This window comes from Condylostylus longicornis, unplaced genomic scaffold (genome assembly GCF_029603195.1).
Source record: "Condylostylus longicornis isolate FDR11 unplaced genomic scaffold, ASM2960319v2 ptg000205l, whole genome shotgun sequence".
NCBI classification, from domain to species: Eukaryota; Metazoa; Arthropoda; class Insecta; order Diptera; family Dolichopodidae; genus Condylostylus; species Condylostylus longicornis.
In genome coordinates, this window is record NW_026578173.1 from 107,745 (window position 1) to 128,339 (window position 20,595).

General features: G+C 28.3%; 1 protein-coding gene across 2 annotated transcripts in view; it reads left to right on the forward strand.

The window, feature by feature from the left end:
- LOC129616434 (histone deacetylase 4) overlaps window positions 1–20,595 on the forward strand; it is a 174,987-nt gene that overhangs the window by 97,881 nt on the left and 56,511 nt on the right. For both annotated transcript variants that reach the window (XM_055532059.1, XM_055532060.1), the window contains one exon: window positions 1,971–2,132. In XM_055532059.1, the coding sequence (XP_055388034.1) occupies window positions 1,971–2,132 (162 nt within the window). The remainder of the gene's footprint in view (window positions 1–1,970; window positions 2,133–20,595) is intronic.

Below are 20,595 nucleotides of genomic sequence, written 5' to 3' on the forward strand. Positions count from 1 at the left end.
TCTGTTGGAAATTTTGCAAGGTTCAACAAAAAAGACGAACGGCTTTCTGAGTAACTATACTTATTATAGCTGATATACTTTGGTTTCGATGCCGATTCGTCTTTAATGCTCTTTAAGACTTTTGTGAATTTTAGATTTTTATTCAGGACTAAGCTTTAAATTTCCGGGGTTCTGATGGATGACTAGGAGGTCATCAAGAAAAATGAACCACAGAAGAACAGCGAGTCCTTGTCTGGGCTTTGGACGACTTCTCACTGTATGCGGCGGATTTAATAGATGGCATATTGACCACCCGCTTCGAGAATACTCTGTGCGACCTTAAGCCAGAATCGCGGTCCCGCTGTCGGTCACTATTGCGACATTACTATCCGAACATAGAGAACCTCAAGATTTCGCGTGCTTTCAATATGGCGAAACCTTAACCTAAAAGACACTGGACCCGTCACAAAGCCAATACCAGTCAAACCCCCATTGTGTCAAGGAGAAAATTTCAGCATCTAATTGCGGAATAAAGCCACACCTCAAACAAGTTTTCTCCATCGTCACACAAGCGCTCCATAGGTGAAGGTTGGTCGCAAAACCGTTGTGTACAACCAGACAGCTCTGCTAGGTTTCAATCCGCATCCCCTATAAATAATTTTCTTGCAAGCCCTTCTTACCTTTTCCTCCATGTCAATCCTACAGATAAGCTTTGGTTCTAGCACAATACCCAAGTACTTAACCCGTTGGACGGCAAAGAAAAGATCACTACCCAGTTTGGGTAGCTGGTAGTATGTAATTGTAATTGTCGCGCTAAAAAGCACTAGCTTCGTTTTCTCTGACTTCACTCCTAGTCCACACTTCTTGACCCAAAAACTCACATCAGTCAGCAATTCTTCCAATACACTGCAAAAGACTATAATCCTTTAGGTTATCATGACCTCTCTTCTCGGTTTTGGGATGAAGGCCACCTTTTCATGTCTCCATAACTTGGGTACGTGGCATAGTGAGAGGCAGCTTCTAAAAACTTTTCTCCTAAAAATTTATATTTATAAATTCTCCAGTTCTTTGCGGTATCGCAAAGCATCGGGGCTTTAGACATATTCCTCAAGAGAACGGGTTTGCTTAAATAGTTCACCTGTAACCGTATGTTTTATGATGGTCCGGTGGTCACGCAGTGATGGTAGCAAAACGGCACATTTGTGCTAATTGTGACGTCGTGAACCTGCTACAGCGTTAACCAACCTATCAACCAACGCTTTCAATTTCAATTATCCCCGAGTTGCACAGTCACTTATTTCAGCAACTAATTATTTTAAGAAAATACTTACCTATTCACATTTGTTAATACTTATTTAATAATTTGGTAAAGAATGAGAGTAAATACATAATATTTTAAGTATTTTTGGGTATTATTTAATTTCGTATGTCACTTGCAGTTCGAATGAAACCATTATTTATTTTAAGAAATTTCATTTTATACATTTGGTAATTAGTATTCGTATTTGAAGCTATAAACTTAAAATTTATTTGAAGCTTGTGAGAGAAAATGGTTTGCCTCTTGAGTGGTCTGGCGATCGCTATGTTAAAACACATACAAAATTACATGAGTAATTATATGAATAATTATATGAATAATATCATCTGAAATATAGCGTATAAAAATATGATATCACATATGAAGATATTTTAACTTTCAAAAATACAAGTTAAAATAATTTTAAGACACACAGTTTGCAATTTAATTGTTTTTCTATTTATTACTGTTAATTCTTTCTACTATTTTTTTTTCAATATATCAATTAATAACATAATATATACATTCAAAATTATGAGATTCTGTGTTTTCAAGAGATAAAAAAAATGAGAATCTCTGTTTTAAGGATGAAGGTGTTTTCAATAAAAAAAGTAATCAAAAATCACTGAATAGTGTATAACTTATTTTAAAAAAATAAAAAACGAAAAAAAAATTAAGCTATCTTATACTATAGTTTGCGGCACATTCACATGGCGTATTCCAGGAATTGCGTGAACGAGACCGTTTAGTTTCTGAAGAAACCGAAATCAAAGAACGAAAAGAACGGGAAACATTTGGTAAAAAAAAGGAGGCCAATCGAGCCAATGCTAGTCCGGAAGTGAAACAAATTTTAATGGTAAGTTGCAACACACTGTATTACATATTTTTTATTATAGTAATTTATTTTTAATATACATATTATACCTACTTCTACATACATATGCATATTAAATAAAATTATTTTATTAAATAAATTTGTTAAGTTAATATTTTATTAGTAAATTGGGAAGTAATGGTAAATAAGTTTAAGTAACCAAAAACTTAAATTTTAAATAGAATTAATTAATATCGAAAAATTTTAAAACTTAAAAATCAATGAAAAAATTTTATATAAACATGAATGAAAAAAAAAAACTGGTTTTGTTTTTTGAATTTTAATACTGAATTTCTATTTATATACACTAAGTCCTCGAGATACGACATCTCGAGTTACGATATGATATAAATTTGGACCATTTTTATTCGGCTTTCGACATTATTCCTGATACGACATTAAAAACTTAAAAAAAAAAATTTTTTTTGACAGATTTTACTGTTTTTTGAATGAAACTCTAAAGCACATTATTTCAATAATAAACTTTTTCTAGTTAAAAATGCTAGTCAGTAGTTAAAAATAAAAATTAAAGTGATATATGTATATCAACTTAATCAGATTTTTTTTTTATTTATTTTTGTCACAAAATTGAGTTTCTTTTTTGGTTTCGCTATTTTATTTTGTTGTTTTTTTTAAACTTTGTTATCTTTTTTTAAAAAACAGGTCAATTATATTATAAAATAGTTTGTCCAATTCACTTTTTGTTTCCATACATTTTTTTCCTCCTCAAACGACAATTCAGTTACGACATTAATTTCTGGAACCCAAAATGTCGAGGATTTAGTGTATACATAAAACATACTTAGTGGATGAGAATACAGATATCTCTTATAACCTAGATGGCAATCCAATGGCACGCGTGCCAAGACTGGCACGTTTCAAATTTTCCTTGGCACGCGAGAAATTTTCAACTTTTCATATCGAATTGAAAAAAAAATTTTTTTTTTATTTGAAAAAAATTTTTTTTTGTTTTAAAAAAAAATTTTTTTTTTTTTGCTGGATAATTTTTTTTGTAACTTTTTTTTTGGATTAATTATTTGTTATTAATTACCCGTTTACTTAATTTTTAAATGGAAAACAGTGTATTCACAATTTAAATATATTTAGACGTACCTAGTTACTTATTTCTTAAAAAATATCGAGCATAATTTCTTCAATATTTCCTAATACCAAAATAATTTTTGAATTTTATTTTACCAAACATTCCTACTCGCTTTTTCTGTTCCTGTATAATGCATTTAATATTTCGTTTTCATTTTGATCCAATGAGAAACAATGAGAGAATTAATAACGAGAAATCTCTCTGTTGGTGTTTTGTTTTGTCTTGTTTTGTGTAAAATTGTTCTTGTTCTTGTTCTTACATTTGCTCTGATTTTTTTTCGATTTCACTTTGTTTAATTGATTAAAAATTAATAGATAAAAAATTGAGAAGTATGAGACAATGAGAGTTTTCCATATTTTTTTCCCATTTAATAATTTAATTGTTCAGTTGGCGAAATTCAATTGTCGCATAATGACGTATCTATGCTTCTTTCTTCTATTCTTCTTGTAGTTATTAAAAAAAAATTTTTCAGTTAAAAAAGTCATAGGTTTTTTGTTATTTAAAGGTTGAGTATTTTTTAAATATAATTTATTTTTTTTAAATATAAAAAATATCCAAAATATTTAAAATATCTCCATCAGCAACAAAATATTTTTTTAAAATATAAAATATCATTTATTTAAAATAAAAAACGGCTTCATGAAAAAAACTATCGATTTAAAATTTCAACGGCGATGCCCAGCAACCATTTCATATAAAATTGAAATTTAGTTTCCAAAGGAAATTTATTCGAAATAGTTAATTTTATTTAACTCATATAAAAATTGCTTTATAAGGTTGAAATATTCCAGGAAAACAAATATTTATTTTCATCAAAGTCATATCGAATTAATTTCCTACAATCGACATTGATTCATTTCATTAATTCATTGACCAAAAAAATGTTCTGACATTTTTTCGCTGAACCCTGGCACGTTTGAAATTTTATCAATTTTTTTTTCCAAAACTGGCACGTAGGTTCGTTGGGTCTTGCCATCTAGGTCTTATAACACAGTCACCTTTATACAAGACCTCGCAATTCACAATTTATTAATACATGTATGTGTATTGAAAATTGATCATCCCACTTATTGTTAAGAAATATATAAATAATAACAAAATTAAATTTCATGTTATTACAAACTAGAATAATAAAATACAGTTTTTAGATAAAACAAAAATAGTAAATACATAAAACAATTGTTTAAAAAAAAAATTTAAATTTACTTCTTTTATTACCTACATAACATATTTACATAAAAAAATAAATATTTTCCTTAAAACTAGTAATTATTGATGAGACAACTTTTAAATTTTATCACGTAAATATACCTACGTAATCTGTTTAATTTTCTTTTATTAGAGATTAAATTATTTATTTATTAAAATTTTTAAAATCTTAATATTAGTAGGTAATTGATTATATTTGCCACTGGCAGCAGAATAAAATTTAAAGCCCTCACAAATTAAAAATACTTCGTTGGTGTCGAATCTCTTTTTCCTTATGCTTGTATTCATTTTTCCCTGAAGATCTCGCTCTTTGCAAAGTAAATGTAGGTGTAGCATTTACGTTCTCCTTTTTTCTTAGACTATTGCTTCTGCATCCTCGCAGAAGTAATAGTCTAATTTGACGCAACAATAATTTATATATATAATCATATATATAACACAAAAAATTAATATAATTATTCACTAAATTCAAGTTAAAATTAAATTTTAAACAGCATATAAATTATTTTACAGCTCATTTCTTGTAAAACCTTATTCTATAGACTCAAATACAAAAATATTAACATAGCTTGTACAATATAGGAGTTTATGGATAGGACCACAGACATCTTTATGCAAGACTAAGTAATGTACATTTTACTAATCCATACATACGGTGTATTGAAAGTTGATCATCATACTTTTTGTTAAGCATTATATTCTTATATTAGCTATTTTCGAATAAATTACGTATGGTTATGGTTTAATAAAGATATTGGGGATTTGATGTTTTTACAAACAAGAATAATAAACTACAGATAACAAAATATTTTTAAGTAAAACAAAAATTGTAAATACATAACAAAAATTGTTTTTGGGAAAAAAAAAATTGAATTCACTTTTTTTATTAACTACATATAACATATTTACAGAAAAAAATAAAGTTTTGAATCCATTTTTTTTAAACTAGTAATATTGAATAAGAAAACCTATAAATTTTATCGTGTAAACGCACCAAAATTACACAAAATTTTTTAATTTTCATTTATTAGAGTCTAAATTCCATACTTATTTAAATTGTTAAAATCTTAACATTAGTAGGTAATTGAAAAAAAAATATTTGCCACGTGCAACAAAACAAAATTTAAAGCTCTTACGAATTATATAAAGATGTCTGTGGAGGCACACACGTGGTTACGTAAACCAATTCTATTGTTGCTGAGATTAGTGAAACATAAAATAAAAATTATTTAGCCAAGAATGTTATTGCTCGATCAATTTCTAAAGAAATGTTTTTTCATTTATTTTTTTATATGATATTAAGTATGTATATGTTATAACCCAAGAATATGTATGTATATGTTATAACCCAAGAATGAAAATCATAAATACTAATCATAAAACAATGTTGATTTTGTTTGCAACAAAAAAAAAATTACAACTATGAAACAGTAATAACAATTTTTTTGCTATATATTGGTTTTTTTGTCATATTGAATATTTCAATTTAGTTTTTAAACCACTTTCATTATTTTTCATACAGTAATTTTCTAAGCACATTATGATGTATTTTCAAATCAAATTTTAATATTATCTATTGTAAAATAAAAATCAAAATGTAACCCAAAAATATTCCAGGTATATAGACCATTCACAAATCATTAAAACAACTAAGTCATAGATTATGAAAATACTAAAAAAAAATCTGATGTGGTCAGCACATAACCGACCGCATTGTGTATTGTCTAGTTGAGTGAAAGTGTTACAGAATATTAAAAAAATGTCTGTTAAATACTTCTTTCCAATTTTTAGGACATCGGTAAGCTTATAGTTAACATACCTAGAAAAATGTAAATTTGGCTCTTAGTACAGTTTCGTTTTGTGCTACCCGAATTCCCTGAAATGCCCACCAGTTAGTTTTGGTAATAGCCAGAACTCAAATATCAAATTTCAAGAAATTCCATCAATTCGTTCCGTAGATATGGTGAAAAATGTAAAATCGGCCCGCAAATCAGTTTTCGAGCCCTGATCTTTCTAAAAAATTTACATATTCATTGTTTTAATACTAGGAATTCAAATATTAATTTTTAATGAAATCGGTAGATTATTTCTCTTTATATACACAAAAATGTATATTTGGCCCGTAGTAAACGTCCAGTTGCCGATGCCTGATTTCTTCCAAAAGTTGATCAATCCGTGCCATGTTGGAAATAAACTTACATATAAAATTTCATCAAAATCGGTTCAGCAGAACTTGAGATACACGCGTGCACACACAGACCGACAGACCGACAGGTTGCTAAAAATAGTTTATTCCCTACTATGGAGAAGTGTATTCCCACCAAAAACTCGATATGCAAAATTTGTTACCATCACATAACCTACCTATTGTATCCACAATACGGTCGGTAAAAAATTAACTTTAACTAATATGTATTGTATAAAGAAAAAAATAATAAATACTTATATTAACAATTGGAATTGAAAATTCATTTCAATTATTGCCTTTATATGCGCACATAATGCAAATACGTTACATAGTGGAAGCCCCCTTGTCGACGCTCGATTTCTTTCAAAAGCTAGATGTCTTTTTGTATTGTCATACGAATCTTATACTTTAAACTTTCAAGTTAATTTATTGAAAATTTTCTTAAAAAATCAAATAGAATAATAGTAAAGATCTGACATATTCCAAAAGTTAATATATCCGTATATAGTCAAATTAAACTTTGATACAAATTTTATTGAAATCGGTTTGGTCGAAATTGAGATGCTGTGTTTTTATTTGAAGATGTCTAATGAATTAAAAAAATACCTACATATTTTATTTATTTTATTTTTTTTTATTTTTATTGCAATGCATGTGATGCCTTAGAGATTTTTCTCATAGCAAGGTCTTATAATAAAAGTATGCTAAATTATTATGAAGGTTGTTTGTAAAAGTAGGTTTTTTATAAAAAATAAATATACCCTGACCAAAGTTTTCATAAGCATAAAACATTTTGAGATTTGTTTTAAAATAAAAATCAGCAATCTAAACTTGCATTATGTTTAAGTCTTCTAAAAATTTCAAATTCAAGTTTGTAGTTCTGCGAGATATCTTATTAGTTAAAACTGCACTGTAAATTAAAAGAGCGCTGTCATTAAAAACTCTGGTGTCAAAAAGTTTGATTTTAATTTTAATCACATGGTTAACATGATTGTTTTGAATTTTTTTTTTGATATACTTACTTCCATCGTTATTCAAAATAATCCCGCAAAATATTTATATATTGATATGAAAAGCAAAAAGACGAAAATTAAAAGAGAAATAAAAAAATTGGAAAATAAAAGAAAACTATTTAATTTGATTGTCTGTCTACAAAGAAAGTTGAAAAAACGGTAAACACAAAACTCTATACTGTTAGTTTATATCCTAATGATATATTTTCTCGCCACTTCAGAATGAATCGAATTAATATTTAAGGTATGTAATGATTTTAAGAAAAACTTTATAATTTTAAAAAAAAACTGTTTTTTTTTTGTAGAATTTCTTTGCAACTTTAAGTGTGGAAGATAAAGTTTTACTGGGTACAAGATTGAAAATGCTTTAGAAATTGTAATTTGCAGATTGGCAACAGGGGTACCTTTTAGACTGACATCAGACCGTTTTGAGATTTCAAAAAGTTATGCGTTGTGCAAAAATTGTGTATCTGAATACCGTCGATCCAAAAGTCATTTGACGTATTTAATTTTGCATAACTTCCAGGAGATAGAATACATTCTTTTATTTTAATTTTATTTGCAAATTTAATTAATTTACAAAGTTTTGTGATAGAAATAAAGTTTTACGCATAATTAAAATAAAAACTAAAAAAATGAATTCTAATACATTTCTTGTTAAATATGTTTTGTCAGACCGATAATTTTTATTTAATTTTGCAGTTATGCTAAGTCACTATTTGTGGAACTAAAGAAGTAAATAAATAAAAACTATTAAGAAAAGGATAAATAATTTAATTCACCAAAGATGTTTAAAATCAAAAATTGAATAATAGTTAGGAAAAATTCAGTCATCTTTGTCAAAATTTAGTGAAATTATCATATAAGTAGTGTCTAATTTTTAGCGGCTGCAAAAGTATTTAATTTTTGTTGGCATGTTACGAATTTGCTTAAAGTCTGCAATCTTATTAATTTTAAATGTTTTTTTTCTACTATCGGAGTAAATTAATTATAGAAAGTAAAATTTGTTTGAAATAAATCGGTAAGTTGTAAATGATGAAGTTGTGGTAAGAAAATTTTATTTTATAATACAAGGTGGAGTCATTTAACAGGGGACAAACTTGCAGGGGATCATATCAGTGTCAGTTTTTCATAATAAATTTTGTAAATGATAAATAACCAGCCTTTATTTCGGGCCACCGTAAATATCTAACGTTCCTTTTTAAAATTAAAAAACTTATCGAAACTCCTACTCTTCATGCTATAGTAACAGTACAGCAGGATGACTTAATAGGTAAAGTTCTCCTGAAACTCCTACTGCTCATTGTATAATAACAGTACAGCTGGATTACTTTTCGGTAGTGAATTAATGTATTTGCATGTGATCATATGAAAGTTTTATTAACACAAATAAATTAAACATGTGAAATTTATTAACGTATCTGCAATATTGTAATCTTTTATTGAAATTTTTGAAAAAAATTGGTTTGAAAGCAGATACGTTTTTCTCTTTGCCCATTTTTGAAATGTTTCACATCAACTCAAAAAATTGAATAATACAACTTAAGCGCATTTTTACAACAATTATTTTGATATTTAAAAATTCGTCAAAATGCAGATACGTTAAATCAATTTTAGGCCGAGGATATGCAAATAAAAAAGAGAACCTTGATAAAAGGCTTTCAAATGTTAATGGAGAAGTGGAGAAATTTGATTGAATTGAGAGGTAAAAACCCACTAGTTTATTTTTGTCAATGCACACATCTGACTTTAAAATCTATAAGGTAATTAAAGCTTGCCTGATGAAGTTAGCAGTGTAAATGGGTGTGCACTTCCCATATGTACGCCCAAAAACGATCCAACCGCATACTACAATAGAAAAGGCAATTAAATAATTGACTAATATATTCAAGGCAATTTGCAGTAGTGAATATATATTCATAGACACTTTCTTTGGCTTAAAACGTACTTACTTAACTAATATGTAATTCCTCTAAGGTTGTTATAGAGCAGTCGTTTCGTTTTTTTTAAATATAAATTTAGAATAGAACTACATAAAATTAAAGACGTAAAATACATTATCGTAGTCTGTATATGCGTTTACAATTTCATCATGAAAAATACGCGTGTAGATAATGTCCCTAATAATGAAAACCTGGTTAACGAAAGTTTAGATATAAAATGTAGCAGCAGGCAAAATTGAAATACTGCTATCAGGAGAAGCAAAGTTGAAAAGAGACTTAATTTCCCCAATCCTGAATTCCTATGATAAAATTTTATAATAATACTATATAGAATTTTAATAGAATGTTACAAATATAATTTTTTTTCACCTTTTCTTATAGTAATCAACATATCATAACATTTGATTGATTGTATTCCCCATAAGAAATTATAACATCAATAAAATTGTTTTTGTTATTGTAGGACCTTAGGTTAAACTTTTAAAATATGTATTGTAAAAATGTAAATGAATTTTTTAAAAAATATGGTACAAAAAATACAGTAAAAACTTATGTTTACAACATTTTACTGTACATAATTTTTTTAAATTAAGAATATAAAAGTAAATATGTACGTACTTCATTTACAAAATACATACATATATAAAAAAGAGAAAATGTACATTCAACAATCATTAGCTAAGCTTCTCACGATACTTTTTAATTCAATTAAAGTTCTTTTTCTATTTGTAATAAGTCTTTTTTTTTGTTTTTCGTCATTTTTTATATTTTCAGATTTTATAACTAATTCATTGTCATTATCTCGTGTTTTTCTTTTTGGTACGATCATCTAAATTTGATTTTCGTTAACATTATTAATATCAAATGGCAATTCAGTAAATGTATTCAGAAATGTATTTGATATGGCAGAGGTTCCATTAATATAATTGAAGAGTTCAAAGAATGTCCAAAAAGTTGGGCTTGTTCTTGTTTTTTTGTCGGTTCGTTATTCGATAAAAACATGGGAAATGTTGAGATATTTTTTAATGTTACTGTGTGCAACATCTTAAAGTGCTTTTTTTCTACCTTCTTCCTGAGGGAAATTGATCTTTTAGGAAAAACGGCCTGAATGAACAATCTTGTTTTAGGTGTGCTCCATTTTTATCATTCTCATTTCATAAATCTTCCAATCTAAAAAATATAATTAGAAAAAATCAACTTGAAACATATAAATTAAAATAATAAAAAATTTATACTTAAAAATCTTCCATTTTATTTACTTAAATAAATTTTATTATTTAAAATTTTTAATTTTTCTACTTTCACTCTTTGCTTTGATTACACCATCCATCTGTTCTGCAGTTATATGAAGAAATTTCCATTAGTTATTATATATTATATGTATAGCTATTTCTCAGATGCCAAAAAGTACGGCTACCTCTAGAGATGGAACAAACGGCATTAGATAGGGTTTTGCCTCTAGGGTCCCAGAAAAATCTGACATTGAAACTTTTTAGCCCCGAAATAGCTCTATTTTAAGATATTCTAAAAAAATTTTTGTATAACAAAAGCACGTTTTTCCTTTATACTTTATATAATTAGAAACACAAATTAAGAAATAAATGATACGTTTTACGTTATTGTTGGAAACACAAACCGAGAAATAAATAAATTTTGAAAATATATAATGATCTTACATATTTTTGGTTCGAAAAATCGAAATAATCTTAACGTAAATAAATTTCAGCTTTTAGCAAAGACATAAAATGTTTTGTGTCATCTGAATATTAATGTTTCATTTGTTATTTTTTTAAATATTTTTTTTCGTCAGCAAGCTTTGAAAAAATATACATACAGAATTTATGTACGTAAGTACTTAAAATTTTATTTTTGTTGTTCCAAGCGAAAAACTGTAAAGTGCCAAATTCTAATACATTCATATGAACATACATATTATTGAATACAATTATTACTTTGTTTTTGCCTAAACTTTTTCTTTATTTTAAAAATTAATTTTTATATGTTCACACACTGTTTTAAAAAAATGATTAAAAATAATTTTAAGAACTGTTTATAGAACTGTTTTAAGAAAATGATTTCATAATTATGTGTGTTTGTACTTAAAATTTTATTTCTAATTCGAACTAATTAATTCGAACGAAAAATTTTAAAATGTTCAATTCTAATACATTTATATGTACATACATACATTTGAACAAAAATATTATTTTATTTATTTGGAACTTTTAAAATTAAATTAATTTGAAACTTTTATAATAATATTTATCTGTTATATATTAAAAAAAATAAAACAAAATAAAAAAAACCAAAATTTAAAATAATCCGAGAAGAGAAAAATACGACAATAGCGATCAAGCATCGAATGTAAAAACTTCTAGTTGTCTGACTACCACGCTACCCACCAGGCTACGAAGTACCTTAAATTTGCCTTTATAATTCTATATTTTATCCATATTTCGTATCACTCTTCAAAAGCCATCCTGTTTTACATTATATAATATAGCCACTTCTCAGGTGATAAAAAGTATGGGTTCTTCTAGGAGGTCTAGAGGCATGGGACAAAATGCATTAGATAGGCCTCTAGGCTCCCAGAAAAAGCATTAATTCCACCCACCCTCTCCCCTCACCACCTCCCAATATGCTATAACTGTAGGGGTAATTTTTTATTTATTTTTGGTGGTATAAATATTGTATATAAATATGTTAAAAATATATAAATATGTAAAAAATATTGCAAATATGTTAAATTAGTCCAAAAAAAGGTTCTGTTGTCGAGTCTGATATATCCCAAAAGTTGATCAATTCGTGCCACAATAAACTCACAAAAAATTTAAATTAAAATAAGCTCACATATAAAATTTCATTAAAATCGGTTCAGCTAAAATTGAGATACACGCGTGCACACACAAGCCGACAAACCAAGACGTCTCTAAAATTAGTTTATTTACGCTTCCCTATAATGGAGAAGTGCGTTCCCACCGGCAAAATTCAAATAGCCCAAAACTCGGCATCCAAAATTTGATGTTATTGTAGTGTACATAACCCACCATATGTATAAAATGCGGTCAATAAAAATAGTGCAAATTCTTTTTTTTTTGAAAGTTGATTTTTGTGTATTTTTTCAAATTTGAAAAAACTAATATTTAATTTTAACAAGTTAGCTAATTGTGTATGATATGTCTCCCACAATGCGTACTTAAATAATCACATACATGTTTATATATTTTTCATGTGTATACTATATTATTTAAATTAATATGCTTCATGTTTCATAAAAATTATTGCACTTGTATAATCTTTTTAGACCTTTTCCCAAAAATTTTTGAGAAAAGGTGCTTATTAGTTTCACTCTGTCCGTCCGTCCGTGGACATGTTTACAATACTTTTACACCCTAGAAGATAAAAAGCTGAAATTTTATATGTACAAAGATTTTTACTACAAACTTATTTCCATAGAAGAAAATTCTTACCTATCTGTTTACCCATTTACTAACCCCTCCTGTTTTACTAACGGTAAATTCTGTGCCATTAAAAACTATTTTTTTTTTAACTTTGTCTTTCTAAAGTTCAAATATGGTAAGCCGCGGTAGAAGAAGCGGGCCACTGCTTTTCTGTGTTTACAAAATTTGAAAAATACTTATAGTTTCGCTGTAATAAATATTTGAAAAATGGCATTTTTAAGGTTAAGGTTACCAATGCCGTTGAATGCAGCCAAAAAATAGAATATTAGTGTGAATTATTAAAATATGTTAAGAAGAAAGAATACGACATCTGCTTCAGGGAGTAATAAGCATTATATGAATTAAAATTTCCTAAAAATTTTACGTTTTCTATTCATTTAAATATATACAGGGTTTTTCGCATAAGGTGGCAAATAATTTCAAGAATAATTCTCTGATCAATTCTCAGCAAAAACTTGTATGTATAGGGGAAGGGGGGTGCAGATATATTCGTTTTCGAGCTGCAGTTTGTTGAAAATAAAAGGTAGCGGACTTTTTCTACAGATAAATAAATGCTTGTAACTTCGGAACCATACAACATAGAGTTTGTTTTACAGGCGATTGATTGTTCTTTATTTTTGGTCTAATAATTAATTTGATTTAAGCCATTGCATTTGAAATACAGTTGGCAATTAGAATTTTTGTTTTTTTTTTTTTTTAATTTCTTTTTTTGACAAAACTCGAAACTTCTCGAAAATTTATGTTATTACTTTTTTTCACTAAAAGTCAACCCATTTATCATTTTCCTTTATCTGTCATAGTTTTGCACACAGTAAAATGTATTTGCAAACATGCCGAAAATTCATCTTTCATACTGTTCCATTTTAATATTCTCGATGTCCCTTTCTTTGTTCCTTTCTTGGACAAAGAAAGGGACATCTAGAATGATGTGACTTCATTACTTTTTCAAGATGTATTCCTCTAGTATTTGAGGCGCTCAGCACATTAGTGACCTACATGCAGAAATGACATTTTGAGTAAATTTAGATTGAATATTAAATATTTAATTTTTAAGACAATTTTTAAAATGCAAAAACAAACTTATGTCAAAATAGAGTAAATTAAGTATTTTAAAAAAATTAAGCAATTATTTAGGGCATTACGGCTCTATTGAACATAATAGCTCCTTTCTGCAAAACTTTAGACAATTTTTTTGCCTCTATTATTCTTGTATTGTTGCTATTAAATGCTTCCATCATGGTAGGGCCTGATCTTTCTATCTCGCTATTTTACTCGGCAAATGAGAAGGAAGTATAATGTGATTTTCGAATGAGAAGAATTATCCGATATATCTCTTTTTTTTCTAAACTGATTAGAAAATTTAATTACTTTGTTTTGGAAAGTGAGACATTTAGTCGATTCTTTGACAAAAAATGTAAGAATCCAATTGAAAAAAAGAGTAATCTTATAAGAAAAATGAAATACATACTAGAAAAACGGAGAATCTTGATTTCAAAGTGAATAAAAAGTGGCAAAAAAGCGAGATTGTACAATTAAGCTGTTAGTAATATATAAATACAGAGCATGACAAGGTCGACAATGACTTTTTTTTAGTTAAGTTAAATGTGGAATGATTTCTTTTTATCAACACATACATAATGTATATGTATTCGTATATGTATGCAAATGCAAGCTCTTCAACCTCTACTGTTTTGATTTTTTTCCAAAAATTTTTTGAAAAAAAGTCCTTATTAGTTTCACTCTGTCCGTCCGTCCGTCCGTGGACACTTTTTGTTTACAAAACTTCTACACCCTTGAAGATGGAAAGCTGAAATTATATGTACATAGATCTTTACTAGAAACTTACTTCCGAAGAACAAAATTTTTACCTATCTCCCCCCCTCTAGAAGTTATACCCCACCAAAACTCTAAAAATGGCCATTTTTAACTATTTGTTGCAATGAAACCATAAGCTTTTTGAAATTTTGCAAACGTAGATAGGCAGCGGCTTGCTTCCCCTAGCACGGTATGTTATAGTTAAACTTTAAAAAAACAAAATGGTCGTTCAAATTTACCATTATCTAAAGTCCTTTTTTTCCAAATTTTTTATGTCGTTTTTCTTCTAAACCCCAGCCTGTAGAAGCTTGAAATTTTTTTTTCATCTCCACCCCCTCTCAAGTTATCGCCTGTTGAAATTTGTAAAATTTGAATTTTTGACACCTTATATTTCCGAAACCGCAAGCTTTTTCAAATTTCTATAAACGCAAAAAGCTAACGGTAAATTCCATGACATTAAAAAATATTATTATTTTTCTTAACTTCCACAATTAAACCTTAAAATCGAGCATTATAATAACCCCTCTTTATATTAATTCTTGCTTTATTTCAAAGATTGCATATATGCATCATTCTAAATATATGCAATCCCAGAAATAGCTTTGTATATGAACGAAAATAATTTTAATAGTGTGATAAGTATACACAGACTGTATTTAAAAGCAGAATTTTCACTTGTTGAAGGGAAAAGTGCTACAATACAAACCATTGGTTTGACCCAATTTTATTTGTTTTTATTGGGATGAATTCAATTGAAGAAAACTTATGAATTTTTAACACAAAAAACATAAACTTAATAAAGGGATAGATGAGTGTCTTTTTTTAAGGAATATTGTTTTTTACACTTTGTTGACAAGAAAAAGCGATTTCTTAATTTATTTCAACTCTTTGTTAAAAAAGCTGCCATAGAAAAAACAAATATAGTCTGTCAAGTAATTGACAGGTTGAACCTTCTAAGAGGAACCAAAATATTCAATCGACCTTCGTACATTTGTATTTTTAGCAACGGTGCGAAAGCTCTAGAGCCTAAAGTATATGTATGTTCTAAAGCACTAATGTACAGTAGTATTTTGCATCAGTTTGCAGTTTGATAATGTGAATAAAAATTTTGAAATTATCTATCACAAAACCAAAATAATTTTAATTTTTAATAAAATATGTTAGGAAATATCAACGCATTTATATGTACATGTTTGAATAAAAACAAATGGTTAAAATGGTTGACAAATCAAATACAATTGTGATTTAATTATGTTTAGTATCAAAATCATGGGTATGGAAATATTCACCTTCAAACTTGGATAACAAAATAATTATGTTATGGTACTTTGAAGTTGCTATCTCGTTGTATTTTTGTTGGTGAGCGACAATACTTTTATTGTGTGTCAGTATGTAATGAAAATTATAAATTTATAAATTTATTATTTCTTATTTTTAATAATATTCTTAATTGAAATGCTTACAGTTCGGCCAACCTGATTTAATGATCGACTCGATCATTAAAAAAAATTCTTTTAATATGCATATACATAAAATACTTCTATACATTAAGTTTTTTTTCTTTTTAAATTCATAATTCATAATCATAAACAATATTAATTAATATCTGTCATATTTGACCACTAATACATAATACTTTTCATAATTAGTGAAACAAATTGTTTCCATAAGATGACTCATAATGAATTTTATATTCTTATAATTGCTTATATGTATGTTATACTATTTTTTTCTTTTCAAAATGTTTTGTATCCTTAAGTTTTCATAATTAATTCCGAAATACTTAATAAAAATTTAATGTGGAACTAAAAGGTTTTTTTGAATTCGATAAACTCAATATTGCTTCATAAATTAAGCTTACTTTTTTCTTCTTAATATACATACATATATATAATATTTGGAAAAGAAAATCAAATGGAACCTGGAACTTTCAATTAAACTTAATTTTGCGAATCAACATAAAATTTTCTCATGTTTGCAGGGGAGCACACCCCTTTATAGGGAATACGTGAAATTTTCATACCTTCAATATCCTTTACGATATAACGATCATTGTCTAAAACTTTTTCTATTTCGTACGGAACGCGAAATCTTGCAAATAGTTTTTTATTGACACCCGGTAGTGCACTATTATTTTTTAACAAAACGTAATCACCCTTTTTATAGATACACGGTTTCTTATGTAGTTCATCGTAATATTTTTTGTTATAATTCTGATTTGATTTAATATTAATTTCAGCCCGTTTTCGTAAATATTTTGTTGAATTTTAATAATAATTCATATTTCATATAATACAATAATAATTATTCTTTAATTTCTTATAAGTTCACAATGAAATTTATAATTAATTCATAAGTCTTAACTCAATAAAGATCGTACGAGAACTGAACTGTATATCAAACTAGTTTAATGCATAATCATTCATTACTTCAATTTTGCATGTACATTACACAATACAAATGATATTTATAATACCTATTATTCATAATTACAAATTGCTTACAGTTCGGCCAACCTGACTTAATGATCGACTCGATCATTAAAAAAAATTCTTTTAATATGCATATACATAAAATTCTTCTATACATTAAGTTTTTTTTTCTTTTTAAATTCATAATTCATAATCATAAACAATATTAATTAATATCTGTCATATTTGACCACTAATACATAATACTTTTCATAATTAGTGAAACAAATTGTTTCCATAAGATGACTCATAATGAATTTTATATTCTTATAATTGCTTATATGTATGTTATACTATTTTTTTCTTTTCAAAATGTTTTGTATCCTTAAGTTTTCATAATTAATTCCAAAATACTTAACAAAAATTTAATGTGGAACTAAAAGGTTTTTTTGAATTCGATAAACTCAATATTGCTTCATAAATTAAGCTTACTTTTTATACCCTGCACTTCGTGAAGGGTATATTAACTTTGGTATGGAGTTTGTAACTACTTGAAGGAGTCATCTGCGGTATGGACATATATATATATTCTTGCTCAGCGTAAAATTCTGCGTCGATTTAGACATGTCCGTCTGTCCGTCCGTCCGTCCGTCCGTCCGTCCGTCCGTCCGTCCGTCCGTCCGTCCGATCGCACGATAACTCAAAAACGAATAATGCAATCGACACCAAACTTTCACAAGTTTTTTCTTTTGTGCCAAGGACGAGCCCTATTGTTATTGGACTAATTCGGACAACGGGTTCGGGTAGCTGTCATACAACTCAAAGAGTTTATTTTAAATATTTCAAAAACTAATAAAGCTATAAATATAAAATTTTGTATACATGTGTCCAATTATATTCTACACATGCTCTAAAAATTATAATGGGATAGCTGAACCGGTTCGGGTGGCTGCCATACAACTCCAACAGCAAATTTTTTATATTCGGCAAAATAATAAAGTCAGATTCATGAAACTTGGCAGTCATGTGTCCAATTATAGGTCAAATATATTTCTGAAGTTTTAGAGGAATTGCTTTACAGGTTCGGGTACCTGCCATACAACTCCAGAAGCTAACTTTAAATATTTGGGAAAATAATAAAGTCAAATTCATGAAACTTGGCAGTTGTGTGTCCAATTATAGATCAGATATATTTGCGAAGTTTTAGTGGAATTGCTTGGCAGGTTCGGGTACCTGCCATACAACTTCAAAAGCTAATTTTAAATATTTGGAAAAATAATAAAGACAGATTCATGAAACTTGGCAGTTGTGTGTCCAATTATAGGTCAAATATATTTCTGAAGTTTTGGTGGAATTGCTTGACAGGTTCGAGTAGCTCCCATACAAGTCTAAAAGCTTATTTTAAATATTTGGAAAAATAATAAAGTCAAATTCATGAGACTTGGCAGTCGTGTGTCCAATTATAGTTCCGACATATTTCTAAAGTTTTGGTGCGATTTCTTGGCAGGTTCGAGTAGCTCCCATGCAAGTCTAAAAGCTTATTCTTAATATTTGAAAAAATAATAAAGTCAGATTCATGAATCTTGGCAGTTGTGTGTCCGATTATAGATCAGATATATTTGTGAAGTTTTGATGGAATTGCTTGACAGGTTCAGGTACTTGCCATAAAACTCCAAAAGCTTATTTTACATATTTGGAAAAATAATAAAGTCAGATTCATGAAACTTGGCAGTCGGATGTCCAATTATAGGTCAGACATGTCCGTGAAGTTTCTATAGAATGATTTTAGAGGTTCAAGTAATTGCTACACAATAACGAAAGGTGCAGGGTATAATTCAATCGGTTTATACCGACTGAAACGTTTTTACTTGTTTCTTCTTAATATACATACATATATATAATATTTGGAAAAGAAAATCAAATGGAACCTGGAACTTTCAATTAAACTTAATTTTGCGAATCAACATAAAATTTTCTCATGTTTGCAGGGGAGCACACCCCTTTATAGGGAATACGTGAAATTTTCATACCTTCAATATCCTTTACGATATAACGATCATTGTCTAAAACTTTTTCTATTTCGTACGAAACGCGAAATCTTGCAAATAGTTTTTTATTGACACCCGGTAGTGCACTATTATTTTTTAACAAAACGTAATCACCCTTTTTATAGATACACGGTTTCTTATGTAGTTCATCGTAATATTTTTTGTTATAATTCTGATTTGATTTAATATTAATTTCAGCCCGTTTTCGTAAATTCAAAATATCTGTCGTGCTTTCCTGATTTACTTGATTTCTTATAAATTCAGCCACCCTATCATAAACTTTCCCCTTTTGATTCACACCGAACAATAACATGCTTGGTGAAAATCCCGTACTACGATGAATAGTATTATTAATAGCAAATTCCACCCTCGTTAAATATTGATCCCAATTTATAGTAGAATCAGCCTCAACTTCTTTTGACAACATAGGCATAAGTATACGAATGACTCGTTCAACTTGTCCGTTTGCCTGAGGCGTCATTGTCGCAATTTTTATATGTTGTATATTATTCTCCACCATAAAATCTGAAAACTCTTTCGAAGTGAAACAAGTCCCACGGTCTGATATCATCCTGTTCGGCCTACTATAACTATCGAAATAAAATTTTAAACATTTAATTGCATCTGCACTATCGGTACTTTTAACAGGAAAAAGCCTAACAAATTTAGTGAAAGAATCAATAACAAAAATATGTTTTCGCCGAGATGTGGAACTAGCCAAAAGACCTAAATGGTCAATATGAAAGATGTCAAAAGGAAAATTTCCTTTCGGGATAATATGAAGCGTACCTTCTTTTTTGCCTGAGTTTGGAGAGAAATAAGCGCATTTAAGACAATACTTTATATAATCACTAATTTTATTTTTCATGTTCGGGAACCAGTATGTTCGTCTTAATTGTTCATAGCATTTATAAACGCCAAGATGGCACATAGCCTCATGATTTGTCTGAATTACACGACTTTCCATAACTTTTGGCACATAAAATTTCATTCCATCAGCACATTTTTTGTATATTAATCCGTCTACCATTTCAAATAAAGAACTTTCATTTTTCTCCAAATCCAAAGCCACCGCAGCAATATTTGGATCCTGCTTCTGAGACGCGGCCAACACATATTCAAAAGACTCATCCTCTACATACAAAACATTTGTTGCCCTGCTTAACGCATCAGCATGAGCCATTCTTTCCCCAACTCGATGTTCAATTACGTAATCGAAATTTTGTAGTTCCAGAGCCCAACGCGATATACGAGG